The following is a 19951-nucleotide window of genomic DNA, read 5'->3' as shown; positions in this document are numbered from 1 at the left end:
CATTACCACAATGCTGGATGGAGAAAAAAAGTAATTGTTTTTATTCATTTCTATTAAGAAATGATTTCTACAGTTTATGACTATGTGCAGATGGATGGCAAACTAGGATGGCAAAGTCTGAATTTGGAAAATGAATGAAGAAATTAAAACTGTTAACTAGACCCCCTGGAAAGCTTTCTACTGTAGATATGACATTTCAATGTTTTACAGTCCCATGGCCACCATAATGGGGACACCAGCTATCTAGGTGTTCAGGTCACTTAGTTTGTATTCTCTATCAGACACTTTGATACAAAGGCCTCAGGTACAGGTTAAAATTCCAGCCCACTCTCCAAACTGATACAGTACCTAAATCAACAGCAAAACTATCACGTACAAACTCTGACCGGGAGAGTTTGTACGTGATAGTTTCGCTGTTGATTTAGGTTATTGCGTGGCATTGGCGATTACAAGATTTGTAAATAGAATAGAATAGAGCTGCCTTCCGAAATTTGAATTTCAAAAAGAATAGAATAAAAAGAATAGAATAGAGTAAAACAGAAGAAAATAGCATATAAAGTAAAATAATAACATAGAATAGAAAATAATGGAATAGAATAGAAAAACAATGGAATAGAATAAAATAGAAAGACTATAACTATCTTTCGAATAGAATAAATTCAGATTTGAATAGAATAAATGTGAATACATAGAAAGGAATAAAATAGAAAAAAACAACAGAATTGAATAAAATAAAAAGAATATAACCATCTTCCGAAATTCAAAATTTCAAATACACTGAATTTGAATGGAATAAATTTGAATTCAAATAGAACAGAAAAGAATAGAATAGAATAGAAAATAAAAGAATAGAATATAGAAAACTATAGAAAAGAATGGAAAGAATATAACCATCTTCCAAAATTCAAATTTCAAATAGAATAAATTCAAGTTTGAATAGAATAGAAAATAAAAGAACAGAATAGAATAAAAAAATATTGAAAAAATAAAATAGGAAGAATTTTCCCATCATTCGAAATTTGATTTTCGAATAGAATAAATTAGAAATCGAACAGAACAAATTAGAATTCAAAGAGAATACATTTTAATGTGAATGAAACAAAGAAGAATAGAATAGAGAAGAAAAAAATAAAACAATAGAATAGAATAAACTAGAAAGAATCTAATCATTTTCCAAGATTATAATTTCAAATATAATAAATTTGAACAGAAAAGGAAAGAATAAAAAATAAAAGAATATAATAGAAAAGAATAGAGCAGAAAAACAATAGAAAAGAATAGAAAGAATATAACCATCTTCCAAAATTTGAATAGAATAAATTCAAATTTGGTCAAACTGATTTGGAATTTGATTCGAATTTTTGAATTCCATTGAATTCAATTCAATTCGACGAAATTTGGAAACTTCAAATCATTTTCAAATTTGAATAAACAAAACAAATTCCAAAAAGGAATTTAACTAAACTAAATTATTTAAACAACGAATAGAAATGAAACAAAACTATTTTTTTTGTTCTTCACATGTCTACTGGATGACCCCTTAGTGGGTAAATTGATTCCAAATAAACCCCAGATTATACATCACAATGCGTGCTCTCTGGTAGATTTGCTTCTACACCACATGGAAACCTTCCGTTCGTCAAAGAAATGTGCGAATGTCTAGATGGGCAAATGTGATTCTTGTCCCTAAGTAATTCAGGGGGATAGGTTGGTCTTGCCCACAGGTAGGACCCTCAGATGCAACCAGAGGGTCACTTGTGACACCACTGAGGTGGTGTATATCATCTTATGCCCCTGTGGGTCCTTCTGCATTGGCAAGACCTTCCGCTCAGTTCGGACACAATTTCAGGAACACATTTATGAGATATCCACTTATTAATTGCAGAAACCCCTTGCTCAACACGTTTGTCTTGAGCACAATAGGGATCCATCATGTTTGAAATGTTGGGTAATTGAAGTGCTTTGTACACCCGCCATGGGCCCCATTTTGGATACATCTTGGTCCACATCATGAGAGACTAATAAGTATACTGGAATATTTCGACTACTGCATTTACAAGGCTTTAGCTACTTTAAGGGCCTTATGAGAGATGTGTTATCGTGTAAAAAACCTTTTGCCTTGAAACATTGTATATACCAAGAACTGATCCAAGAATGGATGAGGCTCTTTGTTTACACTGAATACCTGTGCGAAGGAGGTACAAGGTGATTATGAAATGAAGATACTTTACCTCTACTTAACTTATCAGCCTACTATTTCCTCCTATGGACCACATGGTTTTAGTTCCTATTTGATGGACTTCCTTGATTGTGCATTTGATGTATAACTTTCCATGCTGTTTGGAGTCTCCAATGGGACTCTTCCTTCCATTTTTTGGGCACGAGGGAGTATTGATGGTGGTGTTCCATATACATCTATTTCCTTCTGGGTACTATCAACATCTGTTAAACCACATCTCTCCTCTAGACTGCCTATATACACTGGGATCAACTCATGGACATCTTTTAGTTAATAACTACAGTATAGTGTTTATCCAAATGCCAAGCCCTTGTTTGTTTGCCAAGTTGGCTTTGAGGATGCAACCTATCCATTGTCATGTTATAAAGTTTACATCAAAATGTACCATGACACATTTTTGTGTGTATTTTAACTCACTAGGTATTGTTTATGTGTCTTCACAGAAATGTTTTTAGATTTAGATTTTTAGAGTGTCAATAAAGATTTTGTGTAAGGATTCTGTTGGGGACCATTTATTATGTTCACCTTTTTTAATTAGTTTATTATATTATATATTTGGAGTGGTTAGAGCCATGAAAACATTTTTATTATATTGTTTTGAAAGTGAAAAGACAGACAAGGGAGCCACATGGTCTTATACACTACTACTACTACCACTGTATTTTCACCCAGATCAAAAACAGAGACTGTTATACAAGTATTCCTATTTTCTATCCATGGCTTCTTGACAGTATTTCTGAATCCTAGTAACAGAGGAGTCTCTGTCCTATTGTTATTACCTCACATGCACAGTGCCATATAGCTAGGTCTGGGCTACTGTAAGTGTGTAGTGGTCACCTTCCAGTATATTAGTAGGTGAACCTGTTTATTGCAATAGAGTTTATATGCAGCTCCTGTTATTCTAGGTAACCCTGTTTCGTCTGTCTAGCATTCTTTTGCAAGTTTTAGCTTAGGGCTCAATAACCAGCAGAGGCTAGAGCCAGGTTAGGCATTCGATGGCCACTTCTAGTAGTTAGAGGTTCAAATGCATGTTGGATTAAAAACTACTAGCCAGGGGAATAGGTAGACTGACTCTGAGTTCCAGTGCCACACCACAGTTCCTGCCGGTGAGAAGCTACATTCCAGACTAGCTGGACAACAGTGGTTCATTTCACAGGAAGGGAATCCGCTCTGTTCACAAAGGCCCTGTCCTGGGTTGAGGCACTTCAACTTATTATTAAACCCACTCTTCCACTTAGCGAAGGTTCTGGTTCTCTTATTTACCTACAGGTTTAGTACAATAGCTTGCTTGGGGAGGATCATTTCTCATAACCCCCAAAAGAGGGCTACATTTATGTATATATTTATACATTTATTGCTGCATTTTCTCTATTATTGTGCCCAGCCATGAACGTTATAGACCATTTTATTTTAGATAGAAATAGACATTTTTAGTCACACTAGGCAAAGAGCAACTTTGTACAGAAAACATTACCATACAGTCCAAAATCTGCTTTCAGCAATGGAGAGATGCCTGAAAGTTAAATTCTGAATAGATGTAATGTTTTACTGTATTATTACATAGAGAAGTATGCTCATAAGATTAATACAAAGCAATAAAGTTAAAGTGATGTGTGTCAGACGTGCCAGAGCCACTTACTGCAGTCAAAACTGAGGCAGGAAATGAAAAGCAAACAGGAAAATAAGTTGCCATTACGAAAGGGTAGACATTCATTTATTTAGCTGCAGCCTTACAACATTTATTAAGTTACAAAGTGATACAAAACATTTTGGAGACCACCAGGCTGACAAAGGGTACTGGAAGTCTACAAAATAATACTCACTATTTACAATCACTCAATAATAAACTCAATAATATACTATAGTAATATACTATCACTCAACAGTTTGAGCTAATTGTGCAAAATTTACAAGAAAGTAATATTTTATGTGACATCATTTTATTTTCTGTTTCGTATTTTTTTTATATTTCAGACATAAACTAGTTTGTTGTCTCTCTCAGTAGCTTTTGGTATGTCAGAGAAGTTCTGTCAACACTCTTTATTGATTGACTGCTTAATGAAAACAAATCACAATTGAAACTACTTGGAGACTATATTGTGGTCTAAGAAGCATTTTTCAGCTGATCATACTAATAGACTTCATCCATGATAAATGGAGCACAGTTCTTATGCAGCAGCAGGAGCAGGATGTCTCTATGTACCTAAAAAAATTGCTAGCAAATCCTAGAAGCATTTTTTTGTTTAAAATTACCATACAGTGATATGATTTGTTAGCTCACGTTGATGTTTTCTGTATATCAATACAATTAAAGACTGGAAATCCCATTAAACATCTTTCACATGTTTAAGTGTATCTGTATCCATTACTCAGATCTCTATTGAATCAGCAACGCTCATGGTGTATTTTTTTTTTAATATAGCATAACTGTGTGAGACAGCTCAAATGACAACTGCCATACTATGAAAGTACAGAGGACAAGTAAAACATAATTTATGCAGAATCACAGCAGGTGGAATCGCTGATCTGGAAATAGCAGTTCAGGAGTCAAAGGATAGCAGCTTTAATGTTCCTCACAGCTGTAATTACCTTGAGGCAGGCTAGTTTTTAACAGTTTTGGTTGAACATAAAGAGTGAAAAAGATCTGGAACTTAAAAGGCCACCAATCTCTACAAGAATCATTGCAGTAGCTCATGAATAAATCATAATCTGTGACCAAAGGCAATTTTTTGCTGTCAACCTTACTATAGAACATAATAACAAATGACCATATAGTCAGCATTTTCCATAATCAACTGTACAAAATAATAGAGGTTAGTTGATGAGACGTAGATCAATAAATCACCTAATGGGAATTTTTCTTTTATTTATATAGCAGATGATTCAGTCTTCAGTTCTGAGAGGCACTGGGAACTACTCAAAGTCTACTGCCTTTCTCCTTTTGGGTCTTACTAATGATCCACACCTTCAGCTTGTGCTTTTCAATGTGTTTCTTATCATGTACTTGGTAACCCTGATGGGAAATATTGGTATCATACTAATCATTCATCTCACATCCAGCCTCCATACTCCTATGTACATTTTCCTGAGCCATTTAGCATTCACTGACATATGTTATGCATCTGCTGTGGTTCCTAACACCATGGTCCATCTTATAACACAAAACAAATATATATCAGGTGTTGGCTGTGCAGTTCAACTCTTCACGTTTTCGTCATTTGGGTCCACTGAGTGTCTTCTCTTTGGTGTGATGGCATATGACCGATATGCAGCCATCTGCAATCCTTTGTATTATGGAACAATTATGACAATGAGAACATGCAACATGCTATTTGTCACTTCTTATATATTTGCTACAGTTCAAGCTGCAATCCAAACAGGCTTCACATTTAATTTATACTTCTGTGGCTCAAACATTATTGACCATTTTATCTGCGATGCTCTTCCATTGATAAGATTGTCATGTTCTAAAACAACCACAAATGAGATCATCGTCTCCCTGTCTGCTGCTATTATTGGTGGAGGTTCACTTTTCATTATTGTAACATCTTATCTTTGGATTGCAATCACAGTCATAAAAATACCATCATCTCAAGGAAAAAGAAAAGCTTTCTCCACTTGTGCCTCCCACCTGGCTTGTGTCACTTTATTTTATGGCACTGTGTTATTCAATTACCTTCACCCAAGTGGTGATGTAAAGATGCGTCAAGACGTAATGGCTTCCATCTTCTACACAATGGTTATACCAATGCTGAATCCACTTATCTACAGTTTAAGAAACACAGAAGTCAGAAGGATTTTTCATCAGCTTTTTACTCGGAGAATTACCTTTCATCTTAGTTTTGTTCAAAACTAGAACTGTAAAAAGCCATTCTACAGCCTAAAGTTTTTTTTCATAAAACACAACTTAAAATAATTTGCTCCCAAGTAGGGCATAAAGAATAGTACGTTTAGTCCAAAAGGCCCCTTGATGAATGAAAAAGAAATATCCTGTTGAGAAGAGCTTACTTGTTGAACAAAAGATGCCAGCAAGGGAGAACAGTTAAAAACAAACAAGGTGAACAAATGCAGGGAACATATAGCATTTACAGAAAGCAGAAAGAAGGTGAAAATAAGATAGAGAGTTGTGGGTGACCAATTTCAAGATATGCACAGTTAATAGTGGTGTGCATTTCATGTCTGCACCATAAGAAAGCTATTATTTTGGCCTTCATGGCATACAAGTCTTATGGTATTTCAGTTACAGGAGAAATCTGGCAAGCAGAATCACCCTTTTAACTTGTTTGAGTTCTTAAGGACTCTGAGACCAAAATCTCCCTGCCATAGCTTCTAGTTCACTTTTGAACTTTTGTTGTTCCTACTCTTCCTGTTGCATATAAAATTAAGATTCCTATATGAAAGGTCTGCGTTTTATATGTCATGGCTGAAGACCTGGCAACTGAATGAATTTTTAGGCTTCCCTTGTACTTCAGGTTTGAAAAGGAAACCTTTGCTGAAAAGGGTCTTTCCTCATTCCTATCTATCTGTTTGAAATAAATGGTGATTTCAAAATTAAGAGTCTTTGCTTTGCCAAAATGTTACCAAAAAATTTACCATTTCAGCAAAATAACCCAATTTCGATGAAACACATTGGAGTCAATAGAGAATACAAAATGGCATTGGTTTTAGGTGGTTTTTAAGGAGGCAGGGGGTTTAAATGGCCCCCAATGATCAAGAAAGCACCTTTCAAATATCTTGGACCCATTAACCCACATTCTGCACATCAGGAGCCATTTATATCCCTTATATGATTTTTTAGATCGACATCTCTGAAGTAGTACCTAATGTAAAAAGGAGAGGTGATTCCTTGTCCTGTGTTGGGGCATGAAGCCCTGTCCTGATTTGCCTGGCTGCTCTGCCACAGCAGAGGTAGACTGCTGTGTACTGCCTCAACCAGTTGTGAAAGAATCATTTTTATACTGCTTTTACATTTTCTGGTATGCCCACCTGGGTAAGCAGAGGTTTTATGTGAGAGAAGTGTATGTGTTTTTGCAAAAAGAATAAAAACTGAAAGTGAATGAAAGTGAAACAAAGATATTTAAAGCAACCACATCAAATCTAATCAAATACATAAGGGCTGCACTAGCCCCATGTCAAGCCTCTTACATGAGGATTGGCCAGAGTCACGTAAGTGTGCAGACCAGCCCCTCCTCACCCCTACCCACTGCCTTCTAGAAACTTTTCAGGTGGTGGTCTGCAGAGCCTTCAACCCTGACCCAAATGTGACCTGTCTGACACACGCCCCGGCTAACTCATACCCAGGCTGCTGCTCAGTCTCTGCTAACTAGCTCCTCCTAGCTAACTAGACGGGGCACTACACACACACACACACACATATATATATATATATATATATATATATATATACATATCACATAAGATAGTGTTCAAGTACTGCTCAGAATAGTGCCCAGCAGTGTACAGCTTGTGTGTACTTTCCTTGTGCTAAATTGTTTTTTTTTTATCCCATATCAGCTAAACCACCAGTGTGCATCAACCCCAAAGACTGAAATTTAATTGACTCTGTTTCTCAACTATTCACATAAGTTTTATGTGCAAAATTACATATCTGATAGTGTCCCCAGGTTGAAAATAACCATCTTTACATATCCATTCTTAGAGAACTGAGATTTATCAACCTTATTATTTTATTCTTTTATTACAGGTATTTATAAGCCCTCAAAGGGGCTTACAATGTAAGGTCCCTCACATTCATAACCACACATACTAGGACCGATTTAGACATCAGCCAATTAACCTACCAGCATGTCTTTATAGGAAGCAACCAGAGGAGTACCAGGAAGAAACCCACACAGGCACACGAACAACATCAGCAGGTAAGTTTTCCTTATTTCACTGAAATGGCTGCAACAGGTTAAAAATGTATTTCTCATGACACCGTAAAAAAGGGCTTTACAAGTCTAAGCAGGCCAAATGCAGATTAGAAGTGAGTTAACTGCATGTTAAAGGCACATTTAATTATTTCTTAATGAATGTGGGGCAGCACAGTGGCAGTGGTAAATGGTTAGCACTTCCGCCTGGCAGTACTAGGGTCATTGGTTCGAATCCCAGCCACAGCACCTCCTGCCTGGAGTTTGCGTGTTCTCCCTGTGCCTGCGTGGGTTTCCTCCGGGTACTCCGGTTTCCTCCCACACTCCAAAGACATGCTAGTAGGTTAATTGGATCCTGTCTAAATTGGCACTTGTATATGAATGTGAGTTAGGGACCTTAGATTGTACGACCCTTGGGGGTTAGGGACTGATGTGAATTTACAATATATATGTAAGGCGCTGCGTAAATTGACAGCGCTATATAAGTACCTGAAATAAATAAAATAAATAAATCATCCCAAAAGTATCTCGACATTATTAACCCCCCTGGCGGTATTCCCTAGTGTAGCTCGGGGTAAACTTTCAGTACCAGAAGCGTAACCCCAAGCTACACTCAGGATTACCCTGCAGCGTTGCTCTGGCATCCCTCCAGCACTTACCTTGTCCTGCGCTCCCACAATGTCCCCCCTGCAGTGTCCCCGGCCATGTCCTCCAGCCGATGCCGTCTTCTGGGTTCCGTTCCCTGCAAGCGTCGGGACATACGGGGGACAGAATTGACGGGAAATTTAAAAATGTTAAAAAGTGGCATTCACTAATACACTAAAATCACATAGTAAAACATTACTGTATCAAACCATTTCACATACATTTTGTCCCGAGTGCTTTGTCCTGTGCCCTGCCAGCATTTTTACTGTTCTTTCTGCCTCGAAACTGAGATGCCGTCTTCTGGGTTCCGTTCCCTGCAAGCGTCGGGACATACGGGGGACAGAATTGACGGGAAATTTAAAAATGTTAAAAAGTGGCATTCACTAATACACTAAAATCACATAGTAAAACATTACTGTATCAAACCATTTCACATACATTTTGTCCCTAGTGCTTTGTCCTGTGCCCTGCCAGCATTTTTACTGTTCTTTCTGCCTCGAAACTGAGAAACGTCCATGGGGTCCAAAAAGCGTCCTTTTAGGTCAAAAGCGGTTTTAGACCAGCTAGAGATCAGCGATAGTAAATCAGAACCACTTGCAGAATTGAGTGAATGATTCGTGGGGAAATTCGTTATCAGACACTGAAAACGATTCTGCGACTTTGCTCAGTGATGTGCGAACTTGGCGCTCTATTTCAAATTTCATTGTTTTAGGTTTGATTACATTATTGAATTAAATATATTATATTATTATTTTAATGATTATTTATTATATTATAATTTATGATTTCGTGTTTCAAATCTTATCATACACGGGATGTTTAGTAGACTCTTTTTCAGACAGATTTCAGTGAGTTATTCCTAAAAATTACAGGCCTACAATAAAAAAATGACATATTTCCATGAAAAAAAATGTACCACTTTGAGCACAGAAATATTGACATAATCAGACCGCTAGAGTTTTTACCTTCATGCATACAATACATGAAGCTAAAAAAACTTTAAGCCTTTACATCAACTTTAAGATCTATGCCATGTTTGAATAAGTGAAAGACAAAAATTATTATGTATAAAATAACATTTTGCAATTATAAAATGTATGCATCTCTGCAGAATAAATAATATATGTGTTATTGAGAACTCCAGTCTGGGATAAATGGCAGTCAAAATATAATTCCGGCTATGCAAATTTGGTAGGTATATGCATTCAGATTCAGGTAAGTAGTGCTTCATCACAGAACATATTTACAGAACATATTTATTACTGAATATTATATATGGAAAATCTCAAGTGGAGATGTGTTTAAATTTATGGGAGAGAAAGAGAACAAAAGATGAACTGCATGTATTTTTAAGTATCAAAATAAAAAATGCCTATTTTCCGTAAACAAAATTGCCACCCTGGTTGGAGAGAATTCATTACATGTTACTGGATAGGATGCAGTTATTCGACAGAAAGTGGGAGGTTTGGAAAACGCATAGACATCTACTATCTGAATAGTGAATATTTATGATTTCATTAATTGTGTTTTTCTGTTGGTGCCATTCTTGTTCTGCCTACTCTCTTACCTATCTTGTTCATACACTTAATTTTTCTGCCTTACATGATTGCACCTTTTTGGAATGTATATTACAGATGTGCCTTGTTTCTGTTTTATATGCTGTAATGTTGTCTTTGCAGCCTATTTCATAAAAACTAATAGTTTGTAAACAAAAAAAAATTGCCACCCTGGCAGCTAGAAGGGGTAAGGACACCTATAGCATACTGTATGCACAACAGAAATTAGGAAAATGGCAGCATAAAGTTGAAATATATCTTTTTCAGCTTATTTTGGCCTAAGATAAATTTTCATGTATTCACGTATGTTTCTGAATATTAAATATTTCTGTTCTGCATCAAGAAGGAAACTGAAGTTACAATAAATAAATAAATAAATAAATGCTGGAATTATAAAGAGTTAAGAATAAATAATGCCTAAGTGTGGGTAGGGAAACCAGAATGAAATTATGGTTGTGCTGTAGGTTAGCCAGTCCCCACTGGTGGTTTTGGTGTAAGAAGTATTTTCTCAGGCTCAAAATTGGGCATTTGTTTCTTCTGTGGGGGAGGAACAGCTCCAAACATATTAGTAATGTAATGGTGTGTCCCATTACCTTCTGGCTGCTGCTTCTGCTACAAAAAATCCTAGTCCAAACCCACTTGAGCTTTTCTGCCAGGAACTGCATAAAGCCAATCACAAGCACTAGGCTTTTTGGCTTTGGCTTTATGCGGTAACAACATAGCCCAGGTGGGTTTGAACTAGGTTTAACACCTCCTGTGCATGAGTGTGGTAGACCAGGGTTGATTGTCATGTTTCTTCCCTTTAGAGAACCACCAGTGGATGAGTCAGCTTCAGAGGATTTATTCACCTTCCTGACCAGGCCATTTTTTGTGTTACGGTGCTGTGTTACGTTAACTGACAATTGCACGGTCATGCAACGCTGCACCCAAATGAAATGTATGTCCTTTTTTCTCACGAATTGAGCTTTCTTTTGGTGGTATTTGATCACCTGTGTGTTTTTTATTTTTTTGCGCTAAAAGCAAAAAAGAAGACCGACAATTTTGAGAAAAAAAACATTTTGGACTTTTTGCTATTAAACATGTCCAGTAAAAAAAAGTAAAATTTCGTCATAAATTTAGGCCAAAATGTATTCTGCGACATGTCTTTGCTGAAAAAAATTCCAATATGTGTAAATTAATTGGTTTACGTGAAAGTTATAGCGTTTACAACGGTGGTATAGATAATGGGAATTTTTTTCTACTAGTGATCAGCGACTTTTAGCGGGACTGCGGATACATATTAATTGCACAGGTTCTGAGGCTAATTTATTGCAGATAAGGCACTAAGTGAGTTTAATTACCACCTTAATCAGCCACAGAACCTGTGTAGTTAATATGTGTTCGGTTTTAAAGGGATGAGGTAGCAACCCTAACCGCGTTTTTTATGGTATAACACTATTGAGGCTTCCTTGGCTTCTCTTTAGAGGGATACTGCAAACATGTTGCTGGAAAGATTTCATCTCTTACCTGTGGAATCGTGACTATATGGAGTTGGATGGCAGATGATAGCATGGTCAGTGCTGCTTGAAAGTATACACACAAGCGTATATTGATCTCCCAGTAGATTTGGAAAGAGGCTGATTTTCACTAAGTGCAAGATACACTGTTTTTCAATATCTTATTTGTGGAATCTGCCATGTTTATTTAAAGTGGATCGTCACTCTCTCAACCAACATTGACTATGTCTAATCCGTATGCTGGTAGCATTAGTAAATAGATAGGAAAGAATGTCATATTTACTTGTTTTAAACTTTTTTCTACATTTCTTCAGTTACTTCCTGGTTTCCATGCCTAGGCAAATGATGGGCAAATGATGTCATACATCCCAGGAGTCTTCAGGAGGGGTGGGAGGGTTCTCAGCTCAGCCTATGTCTGAGCTAAGGGCAGATGGATTCCAGAAAGTAAATGCCACATGAATCATCTGCCATTACTCAATATGGCTACTGCCACAAATGCCAGTGGGAGTTTTTCAAAGTGATTTCTCAGCAAAATAAAGCATGGAGACATGGATACTGGGAAAAAAAAAAAAAAGGGCGCACTCTCCTTTTGAAAATGACAAAAGTGTATACTCACAAACCAAAAGTCATAAATAAAAGCAAGGAACCAATGTGACAGTCCCAGCAAATGGTGGTCTTACGACAGGGTGTGCTAATGTTTTTCGGGAGACAAGCTCCCTTCCTCAGAGCTTTTCAATAAATTATTTTTTATCACGGTAATGCAAGAGAAGAGTGTGCCCTTTTTTGCTTTTTTACAGTATTATCAAGATTCCCTGATCTTAAGAGGGCTGCACCTCAGCGAGTGAGTGGTACCGTGTTCCTAGGATGTGTATGGACCCAAGCACTGCTTTTGCTTTTCTTTCATGTATTATGGAGAAATGGCTGAAAGGGTGAGTTTACTTTAGCTACCTTGCAGTTTATTATTTTTGTATTTCAATGGTTTTTATTCATTTGTAACATTTCAACAATACTTGAGCAACAAGACATGCCCACACAGGGGCTATCTATGGCACATAAAAAATAAAGAAAACAGTGCTTTAACACCAACAGAGCAAAAGGTGCGCCCATGCTATCAATGGCACATAGATTGCAAAAACAGTGATATAACACTGACAGTAGCTCAAACCAAAGGCAGCTATCCACTGCCTCACAAAAGGCAAGCAAAAATAGAAAGGGAAAAGGGGTAGAAAAGGAAAAAGAAGACAAGACCAGGAACGGGGTTTGGGAACGCCAACACCGAACAACACCCCCCGGGGGGGGGGGGAGTGTAGGAAAACCATATGTCAGCCACAGCTCCCATATTTTCAAAAATTTCTGTTGGGAGTCGTTACAGATACTCTACATCTGTTCATGGAGCATCAGAGTGGTCATATGGTCCTGCACCCCATGAAGAAGGACAGGTGGGCTCTTCCATGCCTAAGCAATTGTTCTAGTTGCCGATAGGAACAAATAGGAAGCTAACTTCTGCTGGTGAGCCAACAGGCCCAGTATGGGACAATGAAGCAAAGCGTACTGAGCATCCCTGCATATGAAGGGATGGAACAAGGCAAAAAGGAGGCCATATACATGAGGCCAAAAACAAATAAGTTTCGGGCATGACCACCATATATGCAACACATCTCCATGATGACCACAACCCTGAAGTGATCACTACAGGCAGGGTTCGCCTGGGCCAAAACGAACCAGGACCCAATACCAACGAAACAATACTTTGTATGCTGCCTTCAGCGTGGTTGTATTAAATGAACATTTAGGTATAACAGACCAGGCCCTATTCCAGTCCTCCATATCCACGACCGCCCCCCAGGTCGCACTCCCACTGAGCGATATATGAGAGAGAAGTATGTGTTGAGCACCTATTCAAAGATGCATAAAGAAGGAAAATAAGGCCCGAGGTGCCCGGACGCTGTTGGAAAAGCTGTTCAAAGGCAGATTTTTGAAAGCAGAAGTGCCCGCACTGAGGTCAGCCAATGCTGCAATTGAAGGTAATGAAAAATTCCACCTGAGGGACATCCCATGACTCCCGAAGAGAATTCCAGGTGGGGAAGGACCGAGAAGTCAAAAAGTGTTGCACTTGCGAAAAACCATTAGCCACCGACCAAGAGAATGCCCTAAGTTGATCTAAACCTGGTGGGAAGAGAGGATTGTTAATAATTGGGAGCGAGGGTAGGAAAGGTGACATCAAGCCACTGGAGTAATGTACCAAGTCCCACACTTGTAGGCCATGGAGCAAAATCGGACTCAGTGTCATAGGGCGTAGGGTAGGGGGGGGGGCCATAGAAGCGTCGATGTCGCAATAGGGGCACAATTAGGTAGTTCCAGCAGGACCCAAAGAGGAACGTCAGAGGAAGCATGCAACATAGACAGTGGGGCAATCTGGCTCGCCTGATAATACTTACATTATAGTTACATTAGGCACCCCAAGACCTCCCTGAAGTCTATGGACAATAAGCGTATTTCTGGAGACTCTGGGGTGCCTGTCGGCCCAGATAAAATGCATAATCCTCGCCTGAATCAACCAAAGGAAATGAGGAGAAACCCGCACTGGGAGGGTGCAAAAATAGTACAACAATTTAGGCAGGATGGTCATTTTCAATGAATTAACCCATCCAATCCAAGACAGGTGTGTAAATTGCCAGAAGTGCATAAGAGAGGACACAGAATGAAGCAGTGGATAATAGTTTGCAGCAAACAAAGAGCCATAGGTGGGGGTCAAGCGAATGTCTAGGTATTCAAGTGAAGAGGAAGCTAATTTGTAAGGGAAGAGGGATTGTAGGTGCAAAAGCAAATCTGAGGTCAAAGTAATATTGAGAGCGATTGTCTTATCCAAATTAATAGGGAGACCCGAAATCAAGGAGAAACACACAAGAACCTGTTGCAAATTTGGGAGCATCATCAGGGGATTAGTGAGAGTCAAGAGGGCATCATCCACAAAAAGGTTCAACTTAAATTCCTGTCCCATGTATGGAACACCCGATATATTACAATCAGTCCAGAGCGCTAAAGCCAGTGGATCAAGTGCCAGGACAAAGAGCGCTGGGGACAGGTGGCATAATAAGAAAGGGAGGAGAGTTTACTTTGAATATTAAAAATGAATTATATACCATTTTTGTTTTGTGGTACTCGGATGCACTGCAGTTCCACTTTCACACATACTTTAGAAACAAATTATTTATGCACCCTATAAATGCGGCAAACTTAATGTGCAAATAATGTTCAGAAAAAAGGCATGCTATAAGAATGAATGAATTAAAAGAACATTGAAAAGATTTTTCTACAAATGTCACATTTCAAACTAGAAAAAGGGGCAAAGGTAGCAGTAGATCAACCATTTTATAGTCAATAATTAGGCCCTCAAATTTTCATTAGTAAGTAAAGCAGTTTTTCAGTCAAACTCTCATTAAATCTTTTGAGCTGAGAAATAATATATAGGAGCTGTTAATTAGTGTTATGAAGGAAGTATGCCCTAAGGTATACAATCACATAAGTGTAATTTATGTCAGGGGCCCATGTAGCCACCAAAAACTGTTGAATGATTCCATTTAATTTCATTTTTGTCTTTTCAGACATGATGTATTAATCTCCAATGGCACATGTAGATATTAATATACAGATTGGTAAAACTGTAAATCCTAATTGTTAGGAGCTGGGATTTAATGAGCTGCCTGCTGAATTAAACATTTTGTTTTATTACCGCAAATGCAAATAAAGCAAATTATTCAATGCAAATAGAAGTGAGTTAGCGTCTGTATTTCAACAGGTACCGTCTTCATACTGACTAACGCACAGCTTTTACATAAAAACAGGGATTTTTATTTTAATCCAAAATGTTTAACACCTTCATAGAAAATGACTGTATGACCTAATAGTGTCATGGAACATGGAATTTTGAAAAAAAAAAGGAAGCAGAAAGACTGTAATGGTCATGCATACTAGGCACATAAATAGCTGTGTGTGTAGCAGCCATGTTGTTACAGAATTCAGCCATTACATTTTATTTGTCATTTTCTTTTCTGTTTTAAAACCAGAGATCCAGCAGTTCTGATTCCTCTCCCACCCCCCTCCTTTCCAGAACATAGCTAAAGTTTTAGAGGAGCCTTGAGTCAACAAGGGTCTGGCTCTTCAAAGGACCGGTTATCTCCACTTAGGCTAGAGATCTGGCAGGGCCTGCTAGCAGTCAACTCCTACAGTTTATCACTTTCTAGAGGGGATTGGAAGTGACCTATCATAAAACAATAAACATCCTTCAGGCAATTAAAGCACTAGGTACACATAGTGTGCCATAAAATGTCTACCCAGAAAGCAGTCAGGCGTGGGGTGACCTCTCCGAGACCTCTGCCCAATTCACAACAAAATCCACACACAATTCATAAAATCCAACAGGACCATGATACATTAATATTAAGTATATATTTGAATGGGGAATATCATACCAAACAAATCAAGGTCATACATGACTAATGCAGGCCATAGACGGGCCGTTAAACGTAAAATCGGTCGGTGCCGTTGCCAATGCTGCCACCAACGACGGTTTTTCGTGGATTTCCCAGCATGACCAATAAAAAGAAAAGAGAAGATCCACGAAAAATGGCCGACGGCATTGCCCCACTAACGGCGTGAATATCGTCCGATTTTTCGTGCGAACGAAAATTCGGCCGATAAACGACCCGTCTAAGGCCTGCATAAGCTAGCACATACGGAAGGGGAGATAGAAGTCTCTTACCTCCTGGATGACAGCCACATCCAAAATACTGTGTTTGGTATCCCTAGACATGAAATAAAATACTAAACAAAAATCTACCAGTTTCCAGAATGCAACCTGTAGTGGAAAATATTATTAGTAGTATAAAACTGTGCGTAAGTGATACAGTGATAAACGTGGTGTGGTGACCTCCCAGCTACCACCCCTTAAACTGGATAATTGGTCAAATGGCCTCTGTCAACAACCCTCCCCCCCCCCCCCGATGTAAGATAAAAAAAAAGAGAGTGCAAGCAGTTTGATAGCTCTCGTTTAACATCAACCAAGGAACACATAACTGGACTTGAGAGAGCCACTGCAACATTTTTACTTGATCAATTGAACTAAATGCTAAAACCAAGAACTTTGCAAGTATTCTTCATTTTCAACTCCTTTTTAATTCTCTGTTGCTTTATTGTTTCTTTATTTATTTGTAACACCTTTTTTTCTGTAAAAATTTTATTTGCACCATTTTGACCTTTTCATTATTAAACTCTGTTTCGAAAAGTGTTAAACTGTCCCTAAGGATTTTAATGCAAACTGAAGAACCCCTGTTTCTTGAAAAGTGCTACTGTATATGACATATCTATGAATATACCTGTATGTGGTGACAGAGTGTGTACAGACGTTTACTTTTCATACTTGTTCTTGCTAATATTGTGAAGGTTTGATAGACCAAAAGCTATCTGGTGGCAGTTTGGAATTTAAAGAGTTAATTGCTTAGTTATTTTAACCCAGTGGCAATCGTTCTCAGGCTGCTGGCACCAAGATTGTGGTCACATGAGCTGAAAAATGTTTGTGCAGGATGCAGCTGAGAGTGGCATTGTTACGTAAGTGACAGCACGGTGTTAAATTGATCCGTTATTTGTCAGGAGGTGGTGAGAAGGGAAGGGGTCAGGCACCACGATCATCACAAAGACCAGTGCTTCATCCATTTTATTTGTTAGATATACATATAGATATAAAACACATTGGGTGTGATCACATGTTAACACTGAAAATTCGGAATTAATACTTGGAATGCAAATATTTGGATTTGACATTTTTCTTCTCCATTTCTGTTGCAAAATGAAGGCCAGTGACCAGACCTGAGTCTACAGCTCTCCTTCAGCTGTGTCTGTCTGCCCCGATATTGGTACTATATGTCCAATAAAGAATGCTATAAGCAAGTAAGTACTCGGCAATTTGCAATGTGGAGTAGGAACTGGCCAGAGAAGGATCACTTTGGCCAGCTTGAACATGTAATGTCAAACGTGTAAACCAAAAATCCGTGCAAAAGTTTACTAGAAATGTGTCAGATTATATGAGTGCGCAAAGGGTTAATTCAGAATTTTTTGTATTAGCATGTGGTCACGCACCTTTGGAACCTGCCGTGTTATATATACATACCTCCCAACTGTCCCTCATTTAGAAGGACTGTCTCTTTTTGGAACCAAATTCCTTTTTACATTATTCTTCCTCAGTTTTCCTTCTTTTTTTGTCAGATATGCAGACCTCTAAAATAAATGCAATACTTAACTACAAAAAGTGTTACACTACACTTAACCTTTCACACAATCCTTTTTATTTTCATATTAGTATTTTAAAGGGCCACTGCAAAAGAAACATTGTAGTGAAAAAAGAACTTGTGAGTTTAGTCAATCAATTTATGCTTAATAATTATTCATGGTCCATGTAATTGGGTATATATTTGTGGACTTCTAGGAAACACTAGAAGGGAAAATTCTGTATGTATAATGTCCTTTTAGGTGTCTGCTTTTAGGTTTTCATGATGCTTGTTTATTCTGTGGAAGTGGCAGGAGGAGAACTGATATAAGTAGTTCAGTGTCATACAAGGTGTGTGGTATCTCTGCAGCCATAGACTGGGCAAATGTGGGACAAACTGGACTCAGTATTTTTGGTCACATTTCTAGGACCACCTCTATGACTAAGCCCTGGTGGCGAGCCGAAACACATCTGGGGGCATGGCTTAGGAGGAGCCGAAACTGAGGCTGTCTTACACCTACACTACACTTTGGGTTGTTGGGAGTGCAGTGTCTTCATACCATACAGATTCTGATTACTCATGTACAGTTGCAAGAAAAAGTATGTGAACCACTTGGGATTACGTGGAGTTTTGCATGAATTGGGCATAAAATGTGCTCTGAACGTCATCTAAGTCACAACAATAGAAGAACACAGTCTGCTGAACATAATACTACACAAACATTAGATGTTGCCATGGTTTAATTGCACATAACATGTAAACATTCACAGTGCAGGGAGGAAAAAGTATGTGAACCTTTGGACTTAATAACTGGTTGACCCTCCTTTAGCAGTAATAACCTCAACCAAACGTTTCCTGTAGTTGCAGATCAGACCTGCACAACGATCTGAAGTAATTTTGGACCACTCCTCTTCACAAAACTGTTTCAGTGTAGCAATATTCTTGGAATGTCTGGTGTGAATCGCTCTCTTAAGGTCATGCCACAGCATTTCAATCGGGTTGAGGTCAGGACTCTGACTGGGCCACTACAGAAGGCGTATTCTGTGCTGTTATAGCCATTGTTTTGTTGAATTACTTGTATGCTTTGGGTCATTGTCCTGTTGCATCACCCATCCTCTGCGGAGCTTCAGTTGTCGGACAGATGGTCGTACGTTTTCCTGCAAAATGTCTTGATAAACTCTGGAATTCATTTTCCCATCAATGACAACAATCCGTCCAGGCCCTGAGGCAGCAAAGCAGCCCCAAACCATGATGCTCCCTCCGCCATGTTTTACAGTGGGGATGAGGTTTTGATGTTGGTGTGCTGTGCCTTTTTTTCTCCACACATAGTGTTGTGTGTTCTTCCCAAACAACTCAATCTTGGTTTCATCTGTCCACAGTATATTTTGCCAGCAGTGCTGTGGAACATCCAGGTGCTCTTTTGAAAACTTCAAACGTGCTGCAATATTCTTTTTGGACAGCAATGGCTTCCTCCGTGGTGTCCTCCCATGTACTCCATTCTTGTTTAATGTTTTCCTTATTGTAGATGTGTCAACAAAAATGTTAGCATGTGCCAGAGATTTCTGTAGGTCTTTAGCTGACACTCTGGGATTCTTCTTTACCTCATGCAGCATTCTGCGCTGTGCTCTTGCAGTCATTTTTACAGGACGACCACACCTAGGGAGAGTAGCAACAGTGCTAAACTTTCTCCATTTGTAGACAGTCTGTCTTACCGTGGACACATGAACATCAAGGCTTTTGGAGATACTTTTGTAACCCTTTCCAGCTTCATGCAAGTCAACTATTCTTGATCGTAGGTCTTCTGAGAGCTCTTTTCTGTGAGGCATGGTTCACATCAGACAGTGCTTCTTTAAACCAGTAAACCCAAAACAGGTGTGTGTTT

General features: G+C 38.4%; 1 protein-coding gene across 1 annotated transcript; it reads left to right on the top strand.

Moving 5' to 3' along the window:
• Positions 1-5117: 5117 nt before the first annotated feature.
• Positions 5118-6095, top strand: LOC149447543 (olfactory receptor 5AP2-like). Its single transcript, XM_089652357.1, has one exon. It carries the CDS (start codon positions 5118-5120, stop codon positions 6093-6095), a length of 978 nt encoding a protein of 325 aa, XP_089508483.1.
• Positions 6096-19951: the final 13856 nt, after the last annotated feature.

This window comes from Staurois parvus, unplaced genomic scaffold, assembly GCF_062004578.1.
Source record: "Staurois parvus isolate SC_StPar_1 unplaced genomic scaffold, SC_StPar_1.0 ptg000682l, whole genome shotgun sequence".
Lineage (NCBI taxonomy): Eukaryota > Metazoa > Chordata > Amphibia > Anura > Ranidae > Staurois > Staurois parvus.
Note: the sequence above shows the minus strand (reverse complement) of the source record. Positions and strands in the feature narration are given on the sequence as shown.

Excerpts from the sequence above, each read along its gene's own strand:
- LOC149447543 (XM_089652357.1), top strand. The coding sequence starts at position 5,118 with ATGATTCAGTCTTCAGTTCTGAGAGGCACTGGGAACTACTCAAAGTCT.